Source organism: Diadema antillarum, unplaced genomic scaffold (assembly GCF_040938485.1).
Source record: "Diadema antillarum isolate AM-2024a unplaced genomic scaffold, OU_Dant_1.0 seq00000481_RagTag, whole genome shotgun sequence".
Lineage (NCBI taxonomy): Eukaryota > Metazoa > Echinodermata > Echinoidea > Diadematoida > Diadematidae > Diadema > Diadema antillarum.
Window position 1 is genome coordinate 111,713 of NW_027271445.1, and position 23,288 is coordinate 135,000.

At 39.0% G+C, this 23,288-nt stretch overlaps 1 protein-coding gene across 1 annotated transcript in view; it reads right to left on the reverse strand.

The window, feature by feature from the left end:
• The window catches only part of LOC139733506 (asparagine synthetase domain-containing protein 1-like), a 64,930-nt gene that overhangs the window by 20,598 nt on the left and 21,044 nt on the right, over positions 1-23,288 (reverse strand). The window contains exons 5-8 of the mRNA XM_071644317.1: positions 16,238-17,265; positions 13,424-13,530; positions 5,050-5,156; positions 3,396-3,430 (exon numbers count right to left, since the gene is read on the reverse strand). Coding sequence (XP_071500418.1) covers positions 3,396-3,430; positions 5,050-5,156; positions 13,424-13,530; positions 16,238-17,265 — 1,277 coding nt within the window. The remainder of the gene's footprint in view (positions 1-3,395; positions 3,431-5,049; positions 5,157-13,423; positions 13,531-16,237; positions 17,266-23,288) is intronic.

The following is a 23,288-nucleotide window of genomic DNA, read 5'->3' on the forward strand; positions in this document are numbered from 1 at the left end:
GGGCATAACTCAGCGTCTATTGACTCAAGAACATAATCCAATCACAATGCTGGCAAACACAGTCAAAAGAAGAAGAAAAAAATTGCAAGTCTTGAAGACAATGCTAGATGAATGATTGTGCCTCATTAATAAGCCATTGGGGGATGGGGGATGGGAGAGGGAGGGGGTAGGGGTTGGACAAGGCAGGGAGGGTAGTGGAGAGGGTGTGGTAATAGGAGGGGGGAGGGCAGGGTTGGTAGGCTCAAAATCAAATGAGGCACCACGTCTCCAAACTGGGGCTTTCATGATGAAAGCATTTGAAGATTTCACAGCTTTTACGAATTCCACTTAACACAGTTTTTAAAACTGTAAATGAAGAAAGATGCAAGTGTTACAGACATACATATATAATTATCAATAGCAATTTTTTTTCTTTCTCTTTTACCTGTTCTTATACCCATCAAACATTTTTTAAACTGCAAAATTCTACGCTTGCAATGTACTCTGTTCAATCCTCCCCTTTTTCCAAAAGTACAGCTGTAAGTTACAGAGATGGTAGCTGACAACTGATACTATGAATCAAACACACCTGTCACGAAATTGCACTGTTTGTCATGCTCAGGAACTAGCCAAATTTGGGGCGAACCCCCCCAAAAAAGCGTGTGCAGTGCACCACAAATTCCCATACAGGAGTATACACAATTTTGAGCGTGAGCTGTGTGAGAGGGGTTCCGTCATAACATAGGCAAGAAAAAAAAAACCTCACAAAACTATTGCAGAAAACAGGTGTTCTGATAAAACATCGGATACTGTACTCGCGATGTGTGACAAGTGACGCTTTCTGTAATTATTCATACTTTGAGCTAGTATGACATTTCTTTCACTACATGTATTTCTACAGCTACGCAATGAAATAACAAAAAGACTGGCCTTGATGTCTGACCCTTGACCTCCAGAGATATCAAACTCATTATGACCTTTAGAGAAAAAAAATGCTGTCAAGGTCAATCCATGAAATTTCAAAAATTACCTTGACCCTTGACCTTCATCAGATCTACCACCTGCTCTGGCCTACCCTCATTCAAATTCTTTCACAACTGCAAAATAAACTGTAAAAATGTTTTTTTTTTCCCGAATAAGTGATTTTTATACTGTTTTCTGGTTTGATCATAACAATTAGCATAATTCCTACTTTCATCCAAACATAAACACATAAAATGATACTTTAAAGATATTGGCTGACTTAAACAATAACATTGCAGTGGTTCAATAATAGGAAAATTGTCAAACTTTGCCAACTATACAGCGGGGTAATGATGCTGAAATAGATATGACAACACTCAAAATTCTAATACAAAGTTTGAAAATTATGATGAAAATATGGACATGAGTATTACTAAAGTTACCATATAAAAGTACATTTAATAGAACAAATTGTAGCTGGGTATCAAACGCCAACCAGTGCTCCAACCTTCTTGTAATGCTTTCTAATCTGTTATCCATAATCAGGATAGCTGCAAAATCTGGACAAAGGATATATTCCTATAAAAAATGTCCTGATTATGTTGTGGCAGCTGTATGTAAGTAAAGAGAGTGACTGTAGCAACAAATAGATTATTTTTTTATCTCTCTCTCATATTTTTCACGCAGTGGAACTATCAAAAATGGGAATGTTTCAATCACTGAATCTAAATCAAATTCCTAGAAGCCATGTTTGTTCATTCTGTTGTGTTTTTTTTTTTCATCAATCAAGGACATGTGACAGCTTTTCTTACAAGACACACTTTACAACCGGCATATCGCATGATTTCGCCTGTCAACAGCATTCTAGAAGTGTCTTTCACCAACAGGCTGGAAGTTACTACACACGGCTTAAACCACCTTGCCAGCTAGTGGTAAGAGAGCCAAGATTTTCTGGGTGGAGGAATTCTTACTTTAGCTTGTTTTCGTACATTGTTCCTTTTTTTTTCTTTTTTTTTCTTTGCTCTTTACAGAAGAGAGAGAGAGAAAGTGGTAAGAAAATGAAAGAGAAAGGGGAGATTGGGCTTTATACGGGATCATTCCTTGACTCTGGCCAAATTTTGTGTCAGCACGGACACGCACCCAACAAAAGAAGAAGAAGATTTGTACATGCGCGGGAAATGAAATATCTGGCATGCTCTAAACATGGATTCCTGGAAAATGGCACAAAACAGGAAGATGAGAGCATGTCAGATGGCAAAGCGGTGGCTGCTTCAAATAACAAATGACACTGAAGCACCTCTTTATTCTTTTCTTCTTCTTTTTTTTGAAGCAAGGTGATGAAATTTAGAGTGAATCTGCACAGTATGCTCAATTTGACTCTTGTAGACAGAGTAGAATCAAACAAGGGGACTGGAGGAAAGTTTGAGTAAAACTGGACCAAAAGAAGGAAGCCATGGATTTGTTAAAAAGTTTCACAAATTTCTAAATAACAGCAAATAACTGGTATCAGTTAAAGTCACATGCCCTGTGGTATTCAAATTAGATGATGTGACAATGTCATAATTATTGCTACAGCCTCATAAGTCTCAAGTTCACTTGCTTTAAAAATCCTCACTCTTTTTGTTTGATGTGACTGCAAGAGGAAGACATTAGCATTAAAAATTTGATGTCAGCATCATATCCACACCCTATAGTTCATGCTACTTCTTTAGGGTGGTATAGATTTGGAGTAGCCATTGCATACCACCAAATGCCTGACTTTCTTGTTTGTTTTTGAAATTAATAGTTGGTATCAAGAAATTCTGATAAAAAAGGACGTTCATAGTTTATTATTCATTTTTTTATCAAGAAAACTATGCAGAAATCACAATTACAATGTACATCATGAAACTCCCTCCCTCGCCATCACAGCACCTTTGCCTCAGTTGGCAAATCCACTCGGTATACCCACGGGGCGTACCCCACTGGGTATCAGTTGGCTCCATCTCACAATCACTACTACAAACATGAACATCCGCAGCCCCCTAGAGGACAGGAGCGGGTTAATGCCACTTGATGCATGGACCATATATCTTCCTAACCAGCATCGATGCATGGACCATATTTCTTCATTACCAGCCATCCAATGCAGCCCCCCATCAACCCCATTTCCCCCTTCCCCCATAAAGATACCATAGTTCTTGCCAAATCTAAGTCAAAACCCCTTATGCTCTTCATAGATACTATTCCCCTCTAGGCACCTCTATATTCTAAAATACCTCCACCCCCCTTCCTCCAAAGAAACATTCCACCACATTCGCATCATACAAGCTCCATCTGTTAACATCTGGTCTTCTGCAGAGCACTGTCCCACCTTTCGTCACTTCATCATCCCATTGCGACCTGCTGCCAAAGAAATTTTCCAAATTCGTAAAAAGAATAAACAAAGGAGAAATGTTGCATTGTTCCCTCACCTTGCTTCTTGGAGCTCGTCCAACGTGACATTAACCTGGATGGTTTCACGGAAAGTGGTGCGTGCAAAGATGGGGGTAAGAGAAGATAAAAGGACAAAAATAAACCAAACAACACCAAAAGAAAAAAGAAGAAAAGAAAATCAGCATTGTTTGTCACGAGCAACAAAGAAAAGAATAAATTGCATTGCAGTTGGAATCTACAAGAAAGGCATTGAATGAACTCATTCAAGGTAACAGTACTTTCACTTTCTCTTTATATTTCCGTTAACACTTTTCAGGCATAAAACTTGGGGGTGGGGTGGGGTGGGTTGGAGAGCATTTAGAAGAAGAAGGAAAATGTGGCGTGCTCATATGGGATCATTGAGTAGAGCACCATCTGTTGTTGAGGTGTATGTAGTCATTAAACAACAAACATTTCAGCGTCGGTATAGCATACTACTCGGAACCAGCGCAATAAAAAGTGTTCAGATGATTTCCCATCCAACTATTTTCTCGGTCCCACTCAGTTGGAAAAAATATGATGCTATTATATGAATATTATAAGCCAAAACAAACACAATTATGCGGTGTAGGGATGAATTCATGTCATTGTCTGGTCCATTTCCACAAACTCTGCATCTTTCGTGAAAACACAATGATGATGTGGCATTCTCCACTTCCCACGCACAGAAAAGCTTCATTCTTTTATGTTAAACCCTTTAATACTGCTCCAATCTAGTCATTTCTATTTTTGGTGCATTTATCAAAATAGAGTTAGAGAGGACCTGCTTTGTTAATGATCTTTGACTGATTGATTGATATGAAGTTCTGCCCTAAATATAGAAAGGCCAATAGACCTTTTATTCTACATTGAGCATTATCAAATTTCATGACATTACATCAAGAATCTTACTGCATTAGAAGCGATGCAGTAAAATATGACCTCGATCTTTGACCCCCTGACCATGGCAACATGCTGAAAAAATATATATATATATTCCCATCAAACAAACTTATATGGATGAATTTCCATGCTACACAAACTAAGTTGAATAAAACATTTATATCATCTGAAAGTCACTGCACAACATGTAATCTTAGAAGCTGGATATGAATTTCCACTTTTTTTCCCATTTTTTTTTTCAAATTTTGCGAGTCTGAGCCAAGATTCGCAAAAGTACAATGCATGCAAAAGTGTTAGTCTACACATTGCACTGAATGCCACTGGTGATTCGTGAAAGTTCTTAGTATCAATGTACAGAATTTTCATGCCGCGAATGTGTCTGGTTTTACAGTGAAGATTTGTTGTGGTGCTCATGCTAAAGGTATACACTGTCAAGTACAATAAAACGTGGGAGAGGTCAAGAATTGGAACCTACCCATCTCAAAATGGACGTTAACATCAAGTGACAAGGCTAGATAAAAGGGGTGACAAAGGAATTGAAGTCAATACTTTCAGTTTATCCATCTCATGACAGGTAATAGAGAATCATGTTACAACATACACTCATGTATCTCCGTCAAGAACACAGACCAACAACTGTTGTGGCATAAATAAGTGGAATTCATTTTGCGAGAAGTGTGTACTGTGATGATAGGACTGGTGGTTGCCTTGACCTCACTGGAAATGTGACAGATATCTACAAAAACATTTCCCTCTTGGCTCAACATGTACCTCCACGAAATTCCATCTCCTCTGTGGATTTAGCCGTTGAAGCTCCAGCAGCCCCGCCCTGCCCGTCTCCCGGTCTGGGACATCAAAGGAGGAGGAGGAGGTGGTGGAGGAGGAGGAGGATGAGGAGGAACACTCTCTGTGGATCATTAGAAAGTGGAAGGGAGGCAATGAAAAAACATATATATAACTTCCTATCTTCTCTATCTCTCTTCTGTTTCTCTTTAATATCATTTATCTATCAACCCATCCACTACTACTATTATGGATCCATTTTCACCACTTTGCATTCATATGTAGGCAACTTAAATGTATCCTTTCGCTCCCTCTGTGTATTCCTACTCCACACCTTTATCTCTCAGAGAGAGAGAGAGAGAGAGGGAGAGAGGGAGATGGGGGATATTGAGCTCAATCCTCATTTATCTCTCTCTTTGCCTCTATCTGATTTGACTTTTTCCATCTTTGCAAGTGGGTGAATGGGCATCAGCTTGACTGGAAGTAAAAAGACATTATCATTCTCACAGGGAAAACAACATTTTTGCTGTATAAAAGTGAACAGATATGCATTAAATATGTGTTAAATAACACTGTAATAACACAATTTCATTGTAATGGGTAATGACAAAATGTGAAATATTAAGTTAAAAAGTTCTCCAAAGTACTGCAGTCTCAGCAGAGCACATTGTATACCGATTGTGGGTAATACATATTCTTTATAAATAATTATTGATAATCACCAAATCAAGCCACAGCAGCAGTATCCATCGATCTGTTGCGTTCGAGTAAATTGCAAGCAGACTGTTAGGAAATACAATTGCCCGGGCACGATTGCTCGTCACATAATGTTTGACCTACCCCCTACTGAATGGGGAGGGCATTTCATGAATAAACATTGTGTGCATATTTATGATCTAAATCATTTTACACTTTTGATCTCAAAATTCTCCTAAACAACTCATTATCCTGGCAAATCACATCAGCCAGACATGTTTCTCGGTAGATCTTTTTGATGTATTACTATGCAAATTCTTAGATGGTGGAAGATTAATTTTGAGCCCTTCTGAGAACTATGAGTTTTGACTGTTGTATTTGACTTATATATATATTTGACTTTTGACTTATATATATATATATATATAATATATATATATGCATTATATATATATATATATATATATATATATATATATATATATATATATATACACACACACACACACACACATATATATACATATATCTTTCCTGCTATCTTTTCTGTTTTTTTCTGACCAAGAAAAGTTTAAATCAAATCATAAATTTTAAAAGTTCCCCGGTTGATGCCATCTTCCCTCTCTGTGCTTCCCTCAATTGCTGTCTTCAACATGTCTCTCTATGACAGAGGGGTTTTTACCAAGTTAATAGTTCAAACATATGAACAATTTTTCGCTTATTAACTCTCCCTCTCTCTCTTCCCTTCTCTCTCATGCTCTCTCTCTCTCTCTCTCTCAAACTCTCTTTAACTCTCTCTAGAAGAGGGATCCTGTCAGTGTCAGCTGACATGATGGATCAACAGCACGCAAAGTGAAGTATTTCAAACAGCTTTCCAGAATACCCTAACCTCACATCTGGTGACACAGTTAGCGCAGCGGAGAGCATCCCACAGAATAAAAACATGACAACGAAAAGGAAACATGAATATACAACACAAGCTTACCCCTCCCATCACCCCCTCCCCCCTCCCCCCCCCCCCACACACACACACACATGCACACATTCTTGGCACCACTCCAATATCCATCTCCTGATTAAACTGCACATGAACTCAGCGAACAATGCTGCAATGACTCTTTAAAGGAGACTCTCTCTCCCACAGATGGAAATCTGTTTTGGATGCCGTAGGCAGGGCATACAACTTTTGTGGTATACATGTCAAAGAATTTTGGCTATTTGACTGTTATCAAATCTTTCAGCAATGGTTCTTTGTGGCAGTTTACCAAGCCGGTTCAGAGTAAATAGCCCATTTACAAATAGGTACAAATTGCCTTTCTTTTTTCTCAGTTGGGAAAGGCACTTTTCTCATTTTCGAAACGACATAATGCGAAAGCTTGCCCAATGTGGCAATTTGTGGAATTCATGTTCAAGCAAAGAATTACAAACTTGTGTAGACCAGGTGATTAGAGTGGTCTGTCAATTAATACATTGTACTTGGGGAAGTATCCATTTCATTATTTTGCATTAAATGTACTGACAAACATTATTCTCTTAACATTGCCAAATACTGTTGGGTCTGATCCAAAAATCAAGGGAGCGCGACGGGACGGAATTTGAATGGGTTTTTTATTTAAAACAAAAAGAGTTAAAGTGTTAGCAGCCATTTATTACTACAAATGTGTTAAGCTTACATGAAGACATCACACTGCACTATGGACAAGATCAGCATCTGTTTTGTTTCCATGGCAACAACAAATTTTATTAGCGCGACGGGACGGACTGAAAAAATCACTGGTTTTTGTGAAGAAAATTCAAAGGAGAATAAATTCAAAGTTAATGAGTAATACAGACCATGTCATGTGGTGTTTGTTTGTCAATGTTCCAAACATTACTCGCACAAATAGAGAAACATCTAGATCTAATAGATTTTATTTTTTAGGTAATTTTCTCAAAAGCTGTTGAAGTCCGTCCCGTCGCGCGACGGGACGGACAAAAATGAACTATGTACAAAACGAATGGGAAATTCTAGAGAATCAGCTAATTTTCATCAAAATGTATTTAAACTTTGGAAAACACAGTTTCATAACATCTTAGTGTAGATTAAGCACACCAAGAGTCAAACTACTAATGAGTGCTGAAAAATTTGATCAACAATTATTATCATAAGGCCAAAAATTCTCATTTTACAAGAATTCTTACACTTTTGGTGCAGCAATCCTTACACTTTTGGTGCGGTAATCCTTGATTTTCTTTCTCGAGGAAAATTACTTTTCATGAGTAATAATGTTGTAATGGCATTTCATTTGCCCAAAGATTGAATCTTTCCACCAAGATTTGATCACCAATGCAAAGGCTGTCTTTAATGACGATCTTGGCAACTGTGGATACTCTTCGTATTCTCTTCCATTTTTTTTTCCAATTTCCAGCGAGAAAAACAAAAATGTGGCTCTGAGTTTGATCCCAAAAATCAAGGGACAGCGATAAGACGGAATTTAAGAGATTTTTTTGCTAAAAAAAGAAAAAAAATGTTAGCATGATAGAAGCTTACATGAAAGCATGAAAGTGCACAATAAACAAGGCAGACATTTGTTTTGTTTCCATGGAAACAACAAATTTTACTGGCGTGACGGGACGGAATTAAAAAAATCACTGTTTTTTTTTAAAACAAAATTCAAAGGAAAATTGTATCAATGTTGATGAGCAAGACTTGCCATTCTATGTGGCATTGTTTACTACCATTCCCTACATTACTTCAACAAAAGAGCTAATATACAGATCTAATATATTATAGTTTTTAAGTAATTTCCTCGAAAGGTGTTGAATTCCATCCCAACGGGACGAAACGATATGCACTATGTACAAAATGAATGGGAAATTTTCAACACTGACTAATTTTTATCAAAATGTGTTCAAGCCTGTAATTAACAGTTTTATAACATTTTAGTGTAGAGTACCAAGATTTAAACTACTGAGAAATGATGGAAAATTTCAGTAGCAGTTATCACTATCATAGTTAAAGATTTTCATTACACAAAAATCCTTGCACTTATGTGTAGTAATCCTTGATTATATTTTTCCTAGGAACATTTTTTTTTTAATGAGTGAAAATGAGACTCATTACGTTGCACGTCATTTGCACAAGCTTTGATTCTACCTCCATGATTTGACTGACTGTGCTATAAAGTCTATACAAGTTTTCAGCAGCAACAGTGCCACTCAGAGTAGTGGCAAATCATTTTGGGGAAGTAATTTTCTGATTATCTTAGTATCCAGATGCTGTTTTTTTTTTTCCATTTCCATCCACAAGGGGTTGAGCATCATATATTAGGATCACAGTTTTTGATAACCATGCTGTAGTTTTTCAGTTTTAAAACTTCACCTCTTTTTTGAGTTGCAGTAATACTGTTGACATTTCTTTTTTTTATATAAATTGTATTTTTAAACTTGTATGTCAGAAGTGTCTAAGAATTGAAACAGGTTTATGTATTTTTTAGATGAAGAATTTTGAATTGTCAATTCCCCATGTGCATTCCACTATGGGGATGCTCAAAATCAGTGTTTCAGTATTGAAATTCAAACAATTGTCTAAGAATGCTTTTTTCCCCATTTTTCTCATAAACTTTTTGTGGCAATTTTTCTTCCCTATTTCTCAGACAGGGTAGGAATCTGCATGTTGATAAATAGTAATCTCATTTTTTTAAAAAAATACAGTTCGAACACATGGACAAGAGAATCAGATTTATCTAAAAATGCAGTATTGACTACCAGAGTAGACTGTGCATTTGTAATTTACAATAATTGTTTTTTAAATGTCTAAATGGGAATTGCCTTGCTAAGAATAAGTTGGTGAATTACATCACGGACAAAATGAAACAAAAAATAAGCATAGATCTTAGTACATTACTCCAAACAGTAAAAGGCTATTCATGTACGTATGTAAAATGAATGCAACTACAAATCAGCAGAACATCAAATTTTAAGGGAGAGTACAGTTTTGGTTGAGATGAAGATTGAGCTTTTACACTGATACCTTCTTTTTTTCCAGATACTAAGAAACCACTATATGAAATAATACAGAGCGTACAATTCTAAGAGGAATTTAAAGTTTATTAGATGAAAATCAGTTTTGAAATGGCTGACAATATCTCAAACAAAGTAAAACAAATAATATCCACTGCCGAAAAAGGTGGAACCCACCTGGCTTTGTTTTACTTTGTTTTGCATATATCAGCCATTTCAAAACCAATTTTCATCAAATAAACTTTAAATCCCTCCAAGAGTTACATGCTGTTTTATATTTCATAAAAGGTTTCTCATTACCTCACAAAAATAGATGAAAACTTGATGCCCCATTTTGACCAAAACTATACCATCTCTTTAACTTCAATTGGTCAACCTCACTAGTCAATCAGATCATGGGATGGGGGTAGAGATATACATATAATAATTTAAGAACTGAAGGGAAGATGAAGGATCCATAAAACCCCTTGACCACATACAATGGTTACTCTTTTCACAAGTTTGCCAATTTCATTGTAGTCTTTTTATTCTGTTCAAGTTAGGGACAATCTTTTTCTAGCCCATTGTGGTATAAAAATTCCGTCCCGTCGCACCTACCATTGTTTACATGTGCAGTCCGTCCCGTCGCGCCTACCATTATGTAAAGTCCGTCCCGTCGCGCGACGGGACGGACATTATGTTGGACAGTTATAATTTTCTTTTGAATAGCGAATTATTTAATTTAGTGTCATGGATATAGAGCCCCACTAATTCATTGATACATTATGGAATATGAGTGACCAAACTCAAGTCTATCATACAGAAAAAATAATAATTTTGTGTCAAAGTACTGAAAAACATATTTTTTAAAGAAAAAATGAAGATTTTGACCCAAAATTCAACTATAATGAGAAAAATGAATACCAGAAATGAATTGCTCCTAGGAAGGGTACTCTATAAGAATTGATGTTTCCCCTACTTTTGTAGTTTTTGTGCAAATTACTTGAAAAAGTAAAGTCCGTCCCGTCGCGCAAAGAGGGCGCTTTTCATGTTTTATCGGTAATTTACGGAAAAGTCTGACGTCAAATATATTAGACACGTACTTTTCTGAAAACTGCAGATTCTCAGCTTTTATATGATATATAACATGAAATACAAGTGTCAATATGAAAATTTAGTCCAAGTGAACACTATTTTTGGATCAGACCCTGTTGTATACACCATATCGTCGCTGGGGTGACAAGACCTTGTATCTGCAATTTTGTTAAAAATGATTTTTTTTGGATTAATAGTCAAATAATGGGTTAAGTGATGTTCTGTCCAAATCCCAACTGTCTTACTCCAAAAATGAAGCCACCACGGCTTGTCAAAGGAAAGGCTATCCCATTCGCTATAGTGCTTTGGCCGCCATGTTTTTTGGCTCTCCTGAACATTTGACATTTTGTAGATACCAGGTCTTGTCGCCCCAGCGACAATATATTTTGGGAGTCAAAATTTTTGTGAATCGGGACTTCCCGATGATTTCGCGAGTGGTTAAATTCGCGATCCTGGAGTCCTGTACTATTAAAGTGGAGAAATGTATGCATGTACGTCACATTCATATCGGGATCAGAGTCAATATTTTCGCATGTCTTTAATTTTGCGAATAACACCTGACTTGCGAAATCTGCAAAAAACGAAATATTCGGGTATACCATACCACGCCTGCTGTCAGGTAGATGTGCTTGCAGGCACCATTTGTAAGGACTACAGGAATAACCATTATGTCGCAGATGCTTAATTAAGTAAATTTAAGAACTAATATGCCTGTTGATACAAATGACCTTTTTCTGCTCCTCAAATGTGTAAGAAGTCACCGTGGAACCCCAAACTGGCTTATTGAGATGACTCAATGAAATTTGTTTCAATGCTCAAAGGTACAATGTGTAAAAAAGGTACCAATGAGAGTAAAACAGGTTGGTTTCGACTGGAGATCATACTGATTTCATGTGAATTGACACAAATATTCTTGAATGTCCTTCCTGTATGACATCATCGATCCCTCATACTGTATACGCCGAATATTTCGCGAGTCGGGTGCTATTCGCAAAATTAAAGACACGCGAAAATAAATGACTCTGATCCCTATATGAATGTGACGCACACGTATACATTTCTCCATTCAGTACAGTACTCTACGATCGCGAATTTAACCCCTCGCGAAATCGTCCGCAAGTCCCAATTTGCAAAATTTTAGACTTGCTAAATATATATAGCGTATACAGTATATTTAAATAAAAGATTCGAGAAATGTTAATTGTAAGACGGAAAAAGAATGGATTGCACTGAAATCCCCTCAAAGTGCATCAACATACAATTTGAAATGAAGGAGGTGCAACTAGTCCATGTCATATGGATAATAGTAATAGAATTTGAAATCTTTAAAAAAAAAATGTATGACTCCATTTTCTCTTTTTGCATCAAGCAGCCCTCATTTGTCAAGCAGTGAGGAGACTTTCACATGGGGTGTGCAACTTTAAGGCTCAACTCACCATTCTCTCTCCCTCTCTCTCTCTCATACATTACACATTATTGGGTTCATTGGCACACTGCCACAAGCACATACTACACACACACACACACACACACACACACACACACACACACACTCCCAAAAAAACAACATACAAGCCGGAACGTTCCAACACTGAAGGGACTGGTAAATGCCTCAAGCATTCTACAGAAATAGAGCAAAGGCAGAAAACATGTGTATTCCTCATTACATCCCCAGGCCTCCCAAGATTTGTAAATGTCCAATGTACACAAACTGTAGATTCAGTCCTTTGAAATTTGGAATTTTTTGGCACAGCACACTGTTTTCTGATGTGTGCTGCCACAAGTTTACAGTAGGAATTGTGCGGAAACTGGGCGGACTTTGTAACACTAGCTTTAAGATAAGGAAGAGGAACATGGCACGCACATCCTGCTGACTGGAGAAAAAGCAAAAAGGTTGTGACTGAGAGAGGTTTCAGACTTTAAGAAGGAACTTGTTTGTAAACATGTACAGAAACAAGTTTCATACTATTATTAAATGGAGTGATTTTTGTCAGCCTGACACTGCAACAGTGCACCCGAATCGTGTCCTTGCATCCCAAACACGCTTCTCAAGATACCCTTGGGCAATCGCAGCCTGGACTGATTTTCAAGTTGAATTTTACCGAGTCTGGGGATTGTGGCAGAATAGTTTGACCTCTAAAATCAAAATTGAGGTGAAGCCTAGCTTGACCTTGTATTCACTTCTGTGTACATAATATGTACCTACTCTTGCATATCAAGGATTTTGCATTTGATTGGCAGGGCAAGCAGGTTGTGACATATGTTGCTGTTGTACGGGCAGACTCATTTTAATGTCCGAACACTCCATAACCTAACTTTCAGAAATGAACTTATGAATCTAGGTTCTTCTCAAAGTGAGAACACCCCCCCTCCCCAAAGACCATGAAAAAGGTTTCCAGCTTCTGCTATGTTGCTGCTTTTTCACCTGACCAACAATGATTATACAAACAACCAACCAACCAACGGGACCAACCAATCAAATAAACAAACAAACAAACAAACAAACAAACAAACATACATATATACATACAGACATACATACATATAAACAAACAAATAAACAAACCAAAATTGCCTCACCTTTTGGCCCGCCCAGAGGTACATTGCTGTCTTTTTCCTTTTCTCCTTGGGGCCACATTTTTCCTCTGCTCGAATGCAACATTGAACAGATCGATGGGATGGTCCGCAGGCACAAACCTACCAGAGAAGATGACTAATATCGGTATTTTGATACAACACCACAAGAAAAACTGAACATTTATGCCACACAATATCCGTAGTAAAGTCAAACACTGTGGCAAATGTCCATGCATTCTTGCAGATTATTACCCAAGAAGATTATACATTGTATAGCAAACTTGGGGGGAGGGGGGGGGGGGACTTCAGGGGCCTCCGTGGGGGTATGGTATCCATTTATTCTACAATTGCTGTATTACAATGGCAATGGTACCTACTAAGTTTGTAGAAAATTTGCCCATCCATTTTCAAAAAGGAGAGATTCAGAAAGATGTGAAACTGGTCCCAAATTTAGTCTGGCCCCAAGGGGCCACTCCTGGATCTGCCATGATTGAAGCTTAAAAAGTAGACTCACTGGTGTACTCTAAATCTGAGCATTTCAGGTTATTTCATGGAATAGGTCCATGGTTATATAGAGGAAGATTTTTTTGAATGCCTCTCAAATTTGGTTTCCCTGGGGTTCCTGGGGACACCCAGGGGGACAAGGTGTCCATTTGAACAATATATCACCCTGGTGATAATATGTGACAAATTTGGTGACAAATGTGACTATGTGTTTTCAAGAAGAAGATGAAAATGTGAAAGTTGGCCCCAAATTTGATCGTCCTGCCCACAAGACCAAAAGGGGGGCACCCCCAGATCCACCATGAGCAAGCTTGGAACCACAGTCACCAAATGTACTTATGCTTAACACTTCCTTACATGTATCTCTATTACTTATGGTTCTACAGAAGATTTTTAAGGATTCCTTAACCTGTTCCACCCACCACTTCTTGAAGATCCTTCACTGCCCCCAAACAAGATTCTTTTTGCCCATTGACAAAGAATGGACAGGTTGGTAATCCACCTTTGCGAAAGCGGTCAAGCAGTACATGATTCCCTTTCCATGGTAAACTGTACGTGCCATCAAACAATACAAAATATCGATTGGACATGAGATATTGGTAAAACATGTCCTGGGCTCACAAATTCTTTTGCTATGCTATGAGGGCATGTGCATGGCGTCTGCAAAAGTCACAATCTAGTGAGGTCAGGCTCAATGGCTATGTGCATGTCTTCATATGAGCATTGCAGCAAAACAAGCACAATATACTCTGTTGGAAAAGGCAAATTACAGTGTATGCAAAAATAAACTTAATTATGAGACAGAAAAAGATTGGATAGCATACACTATAATCTTTGGATAAAAGTCATTTTTTTCTACTCAGTTTGATACAAATAGACATGAATTCAGGCCACAAATACAGACACTCTTGAGTATATCTTGGGAACCAGGTACATGTACACTGTATACCAGGTTCTCGTCTATGAGTTGACCCTATGGAAACCAGGGCCCTGTTTCATAAAGTTGTTCGTAAAGTTACGAACAACTTACGAGCGACTGGTGATCAGTTCTTGTGGTGAATTATTGAAATTCTGATAAGTATAGCACATCAGAACTGATCACCAGTCGCTCGTAAGTTGTTTGTAACTTTACGAACACCTTTATGAAACAGGGCCCTGGTATGCCAGCTTCCCATACTATGGAATGGATTAATTTGAGGGATAGGGAGCCCCCTGGGGATCTCCTGCATCTGGGATAGAGACAGGCAGTGACATCATACAACAAGTCTTGTTTTTAAAGGACAAGTTCACCCTCATAGACATGTGGGTTGAGTGAATGCAGCAATATTAGTAGAACACATCAATGAGAGTTTGAGGAAAATCGGACAATCTATTCAAAAGTTATGAATTTTTGAAGTTTCTGCTCAGTCACGGCTGGATGAGAAGACTACTATAGCTTGCGATGCCATATGAGTACAACTATATAAAGAAAGTATAATGAAAATTCAAGATATTCTCACTTTTCTCACATAAAAAAAGAACACTCGACTTCTCTCTTTCAGAAGTCAGGGGGATAATATTACCTCTAACATAAGTCAGTAGCAAGTCGAAGAAATGTGCACTTTATTCAAAAAGTCAAGTTTTGTGAAATTCTCTTTTTATTTTCCTTATATCGCTGTACACATGTGACATCATACACTGTAGTAGTCTTCTCCTCCAGCAGTGATTGCACAGATATTTAAAAATTCATAACTTTTTAATGGATTGTCGGATTTTCCCCAAACTTTCACTGTTGTGTTCTACTAATATTGTTGCCTTCACTCAATCCACATGTATATGAAGGTGAACTTGTCCTTTAAAGATTAATTGTACACAGGCATCTGGCAATTATTCTCATTTGTTATTCATCACTCACATAGGAACAACAGATGTACATAGACAGGACTTTATATCAAAATTATGACAGCTCATTCAATAGACATGGAGCTGGACAGCACCACACCATTCTATGCATGGGGATGATGACTTAACTTTCATTCTAACACTCACATGATTCTAAAATGCTATCTCATTTCTCTTAAAATTCTCCTGACACGTTGCTGGCATATCACTCATTTCAGTTGATGCAAATTTTGGCAGGTTTTTCTTTGAGGGCAGTAGGGGGTAAAATTTTCCTTGTACTTTATTCTGTTCAAGGTAATGTTACCGGTAGTTTATGTGTTGATAATTGGTAGTGCTTGTTTGCTTGCTTGGTTTTGTTAGTACATGTGTAAACACATTCCCAAATCTAACTTCCACATATATATGAATACACACATGAATGGGATGAAGATCCTCACTTTACCTGTCAGCAAGAGCTGCTAATACTATTGAGTCCAGGCCACCCGAGAAGAGAATGCCCACTCTGCTCTGCGCTTCTAAGACTGGACAATGAGGGCAGCAGACAGGTTGGCCCTTCTCCCCGCACACTGACTGTCCCTCTTCCTGAGCAGCTCCGTCAATATCCTCACTATGAAGCGCATGAGGGTGCAGTGGACTCGGTGTGCCTTGGGCCTCACTCATTGATGCTGAAATACCACATAGTCCGTCACCATGGCAACGACCATCATCATGCTCTCCAGAATATGCGGTCCCGGATTCTGGGTCAGCACAAGAATGCTTTTCATCTCGCATGCATCCATAAATAACACATTCCGAGTCGGCTCCCCGCAAACGGCTCTGAATGCCAGCGTACTCCTCTCCGCGTGATCCGACTTGTCTGCCATCAATGTTACATAAGCGACCACCACAGCCTCCAGGAAGTGCGGGCAATTGTGCATTCACGTCACTCACACTGCACACTGCCCTCTTGGTGGAGTGTTCCCTACGGGAAGTCCTCTCCATCCTGCTTAGATCTGGGAAGAAAGACGTTCGGCGAGGGACCCCCATCACCCTCACCCTGACTGCATCCTCCAGCACCTCCAAGAGCTGCCTGGCCGCCTCCGCCACGTCGTGGGTGGCTTGGAGCGAGGTCCCGTCACCCTCCTCTCCGACTGCTCCTCTGCCTTCCCGCATAGCAGACATTGCGTCTGGGTCGGGAATGCCCATGTTGAGGGGAGCCACGGGGCTGCACAGGGCACACTGTCCGACACTGCATCGGCAAAGGTCACTGAACTGGGGGCACGGGTTGTCATCCCTCGACGACGTCGAGACTTGACTACAAACATCACCGGAGGGGGGCGACGAGGGTGAGGCTCGCTCTGGGATGGATGATGGGAGTGAAATCTTTCGTTGCCATGGATACCATCTCACGTCTAGAGAATGACACAGTGAGAAAGCTGCCAAATCTACGCTGTAGATACCACAGGCTGGAACCTCTCTCCATTCTTCCACCTAATTCACACATATATGGTGATCATTAACGTAATGGTATCAAGAGTAAAATACATCTACAGCGAATGAATGTTCAAAGACAAGGGATGAATTCCAACCTTCCACAAACTTTTCACCTATCAAGAAGATGGCATTTTGGTATCAGATTAAAAGAATGGAGAAGGAAGCAAATTGCAAGGTGTCTCAAAAGCAATGGTTTATAAACATGTTATATAACAAACCTGACATCTGGATTTAGAAATCATTGACATTTGATGGCATTAGCATCACTAATAAGCTGAGTTTTTCTCACTGTTTATGCAAAGGAATTAGACTCAGGGAATTTCAGTGATTCAAACATTCATATTGCAGAGAACATTTTCATTGAATGAGAATTCTTTTGCAATACAAAAATTCATATCAACACTTAGACCCCGTTTACAGTGCGAGGCTCGGCCGCGGCTGTGCCCAGCCCCGCTTTAGTGTAAACGCGCAAAAGGCCAAATGTGAGGCCAAAATTGGCCTCGCATTTGGCCTCGCTCTGGAGGTGGTCTCGGCCGCGGCTCGGCCATGGCCGAGCCCGGCCTTTTCTTGGTGTAAACGCGAACTGGGTCAAATGCGTGGCCTATTGCGCAGCCAATTTTAGTCTGGCTTCCAAACCCTCTGCCTGTATCTTTCACTATTCAGGATATTAACCCCCTCAACGGCGAAAACCAGTATAGTTTAAGGTGGTTTTGTCCTGCAAAGGATTCTTTCTTTCGGCAAAGGCCTTTGCCCGAACGGCGACTTTGTCGCCACGGAATTCATTTGGCAAAGGGTCTGAAAACCAGACAATACCAAATTGCATTTGTTTACAAGTAGAGCGTCACTACGACAAAATATTGAAAGGTTTGAATCAAAAGCGCGGCCGAGCCCAGCAGTGTAAACGGACAAAATTGCGGGGCTCGGCCGAGCCGCGGCCGAACCCAGCCCCGCACTGTAAACAGGGTCTCACTCCTGATATCTCACTCTATTGTTTTCTGAGAATGGATCACAATTTTCAATGCCTAGTACTCTAGATCAATGACAGATCAATATCATTTTTCCATTTTCAGAAGAAATGGATGGCAGAGGAGGTTGTGGCAGCCTGAAATTTTATCATTCTCATACCTATTCTTAGTGATGATATATTCATTCAAATTTTTAGTGGCTAAAATAGCAAGATCAAGTGTTTTGAATGGTTCATTAAATGTATTTATTTACGAGCCTTATTAAGCATTCAAATTTTTAAGGCTATAATATCATTATGAAATTTTATTGTTTCAGTCTTTTCTCTTTTGTCTATAAGTACACCAGAGGTCACAAATGTTGAGTTTTTGCTCCTTGATTATCAGCTGGAATGGTACTTTTTTATCAGTTGTTTTTTTTCTTCACTATATGTGATACATGCACAACACATATTTAGCTATGATTCATGTATTTGAATTGATGCATTTTATTCTACCATGCCCAAGCAGTAGATTGAATCAAATTGTAATCAAATCAAATCAAAAGAAACATCTTCCACTCGATCCTACTCAAGACTAAACACTTCTTGGACATTATTTCAATACATATTTTCAAAGCCAGCAGAAGTACATTTAGTATCACTTTGCAGTGATATTTTCTTTAACAGAATTCCTCATTCATTTGGTATGCACAAACTAAAACATACCTGTACACACACACACACACACACACACACACAGAAAAAGAAAACCACCAACACAACACAGACAACGACACACACACTCACAAAACATACACACACAATAAACACAATCACATTTTTCCTGATTTGCAGTGTCTGGGAATATGTGTACTCTCCAAGAAGCTTGTTTAGAAGACTTATTATGGACATAATTTATAAAAATCCTTTTCTTTCTTTTTATTTTGGGGTATGGAAGTGGGGCTGAAATTCAAGAACAAGCATTTTTCACGTAGATAGTCAATTAGAGGACACAGACTCTGCGAACAATGCCATTCTGATGACATTCATAAGCCACAGCACTCTTTGTCTAAACTCAATACCACGTTATGATGATCTGAAACACTTGTTTCTCTACATGGTTACATAAACAATTTTCCATTGAGTCATGTCATCCTTCATATCAGGGCTGCACATGGCTCTTTACAAATACTCTTGTTTTCTTGCAGCGTACCATGAACATGGGTGGCGAAGAACCCGGTCCCTGTTATTTCGTCCAGAGATAACCAAATTGCGCCATCATACTGCCCTATCAACTTGGCACCAATCAGCAAAAGTGCTGGGTTTATTAGAGTAGACTTGCCTCATCCAATAAGCGGCAGCCATTCAGAGTTCAAACACATGACCTACATGTCGGCAGCTCATCAGTAGGCCACCATAGAAGAAAATCAAGCAAGAAAAAAAAAAACAGTAACAACAATGACAAAGATGACAAAAGCCCCAGCAAAGAACTCATTCACCAGACCGAATCCCGCTAATTGGGCACACGTACAACGTATGAGACACGCACGTGATGTGGTTTCTACACATTCTGAGAAACGTCTGGTAGTCTTGACTCATCCAGACATGAAAACTTCAGATCCTGTATTTTATCTTCCCCCCCCCCCCCCCCCCCCCCCCCCCATATACCTGGTACAGTTGTCTCCGCTTAATTGGGTAGCATCTGGCAGAGCATTTCTTACCCGATTAAGTGGAGCACTGATTAACCAGAAAGCATGTGAGTTGATTCCTAACGCAGATACCACATACTAATCCACACACCTCTATGCATCAGACACACAGCACGGTACAGTATGTCATGGAATGTACCCGGTTAAGCGGAGAGTACTGTACTTGTTTTTTTTTTCTGTCTCTAATGCAAATGGCCAAAGTTATAACATCTAAAAAAAAAAAAGCTTCCACAATGAGCAGTCATGCATCATTCAGGCGCCATCCTTTCAGCCTAGCTAAGTTTGCTAATTGCTCATGAAAAACGGCAAAATAAATGAGAGAGAAAAGATGTTTTGCAAACCTTTCCAATTTACCATCCACTTTGACCTTTTGACCTGCCTTTTTCTTTGTTTGCATTTCTAATTAATGAAGCTGTGTGAAAAGCTTCATGATATCAGTTCATCTCTGACCTTGTGGCGGCATGTGTTATTACAGGTGTCTGGTGAGATCTATTTTTGTGTTTTCACAACCTCATCATACTTAATCTGATCAAACGTTTTGAAAGTAGACATTCACAGGAATTTGATAGCCATAAAACTTGGAATATTGGAATTCCAATGTATAATGAAGGTATTTAGCCATATATCAAGAGAGAAAAATGTTTTGCTACTTCACATTCCACTTTTCAAAAATTGGTCCTAGGAGCGTTCGGAAAACCCCGCTGAACGGTCCGCCGGAAGGCTCTTGTCTGATGACGTCACGCACTGGATATGTAGTCTCTGAGTGTCTACATTTTCCATAGGTCTCATACAGAGAAGATTGCGAAATTGTTTGAAGTATGTCTTCACAGCCTGATAAATTCAATATTTTAGTCTCTGGGTACATTTCTTCCACATCTACATGTAGATCATAGCATTCTCTTCCAGTTGAATCAAACATTGTTGGATGTTAACTTTTGACCTTGACTGACCCCTAAGGTCAATGACATTATAAGCAATTCTTTAATTAATCAAAAAATATGAATTTCAAGTCTACCAAATACTTACAATTTATTACCAAAAAGAAAATCAAGCAATTCCAGATTATGACCTTTGCCATATGTTTTGACCTATGTGACAGCTATCCCAGCATGCCATACCACTGAATCCCTTTGTGCTGCTCTTAATCATCACCCTAAAGAAGGGGGAAAAAAAGATTTCAATGCTGTACATCCATGGGACAGAAAAAGGTCATATGACCTCTCTTACTGCACAGGAATCAATATTTCTGCTGACATGGTCATTCATCAGATCTGGAATAGACACACCAGGTGATAGAAGTTTGCCTCAGGATACACATACATGTATTATATGCCTGCTTGAATAAACCTACCATAAAACAGGACCTTGCTGTGGAGATGCACACGCCCACCACATGTCAGCCAATCAGCTTTGTGCCCAGCCAGTTTACCTGGACATGCCCACAGGCTCTTGCATATCTGGAATGACTGAGATTTCTTCTCATGAAAATGCGTGGGAGGGTATAATACCATGTAGGCAACCCATCACATGTAAATAATCACAGATGTAAAATATGCAGGTAATTTCTTCCATATACATATGCAATACCCTACCACCATCTATTTATAGTTATACACACCTAAATAAAGATCCTGTTAGTATTTCCTTGCCTCCAAAGTTATCTAATTTTACGCAATGCTCAAGGGTTTTGTATGCAGTTCAGGATGTAATGACCATGAAAAAAAGAGCGAGAGAGAAAAGCAAGGCATACAGGAGTAGAAACAAACAAACAAACAAACAAACAAACAAACAAAATCACAAGTTTTTGGCAAACAAGCCTATACCATCTCTTTGAAACCTCACCACAGTGATTCACACACCAGCACACTGACTGTTGATAAGGTGCAGAGAGAGCATCTGCGTGATAAATTAGCACTCAAAAAAGTGCCAACAAAATACAGGTTCTGCAATGTGGTAGCATAGTTGCAAGCTCTTTGTAAAAAAAAAAAAAAAAAAAAAAAAAAAAAAAAATGGCCACAACTCCTATGTCATTCTCTTCTCTCTGGAACACGGAGGGCGCTGGAAATGGGTCAATCCAATTAAAAGCTAAAGCTGTCAAGAAGATGGTGTTGAGCAGATGGACCTATGATCCGATCCAAAATCGCTCGACACGAAGTTCCCCGTGGTGATTGATAAGGAGACGTACTCCTCGGCACCAGTCAGCTCAAAGAGCAAAGGCAAGATCATGATCATGTTCTATGTAGAGTCTCGATAGTGAGGACGATGTCTTCGCAGGAGTTGCGATCGTCAAATGTAGCGATTCATCGCTGCTCCATCTCTCAACATCGCAAACCTTTCCTCCATCGCTGTCAACAAGTTGGCACATTTCAGCACTCTGTTCACACTTCACCACTCTTCCCCCTCACTCACTACCACAGGTCTGTTATCACTGGATGCTGTGCAACCCAAACTTTCATGGTTTTGTCACTGTTTGAGACTTCATTTTATTTTTCTATTTTCTTCTCGTTGTATTCTTGATTACACACGACAGGACCAAAACTTTTTTCATTGACACATTATGTTGTTTTTAATGTGATTTTCTTTACATCGAAGAATTTGGGGCAACAGCATGATCGATAACTTCAATTATCACCAGGTAATTTTATTACAAAGAGAAGGGGGAAATAGGTTAATTTGTTGTGCATCATACATATTGCAGATCTGTAAAAAGTACATAAAATGTGGGAGCACATGGCCAAATGTGTGGACCTTTTTTTTTTCTTTCAAGATAGGACAATCTGTTGGGACTAAGTGATATGCATGACCTTTTACTGAACTTTGGTCCTCCTGGCACAAGTCACAAACTTTTAGACCTCAAGCGATTTCTTTTCTTTTTTTTCCTCTAGCTCTTGTTGACTAAAGCAAATGTGGTCTCACATGATTTTGTCACTCCTGTGGCAGAAGCAAACCTCGTAACCTATAATCTCTGCTTTTTGATACAAAATATATTTTTTTTGGCAATGCTTTACTTCAAAAGGTCTTTTCTCTCCAACACAAATCACTCCCCTATTCTCTCTCTCTTTCCCTCTTCCATCTTTTCACCTTTTATGCAAGGTAATCTATCGATATGGTACCTTGGCCGCCAAAATCAGGTCTACCTTGATGGGGTAGAAGTCACTGCGTGGGACTCCAAGGGACTTCCCTTAAATTGTGATGCTACTAGCCACAGTCTGTCATATAGATGATACATCAGCAGGGTGCTACATACAGTGTAACTTTATTTTACCACTTGCCCGATCGGGCAAGCAGATTTTCAAATTTGCTGCAAAACACTTGCCCGAGTATTTTCACTTGCCCGAAAAGAAAGTCCAAAATATAAGAAAATGATA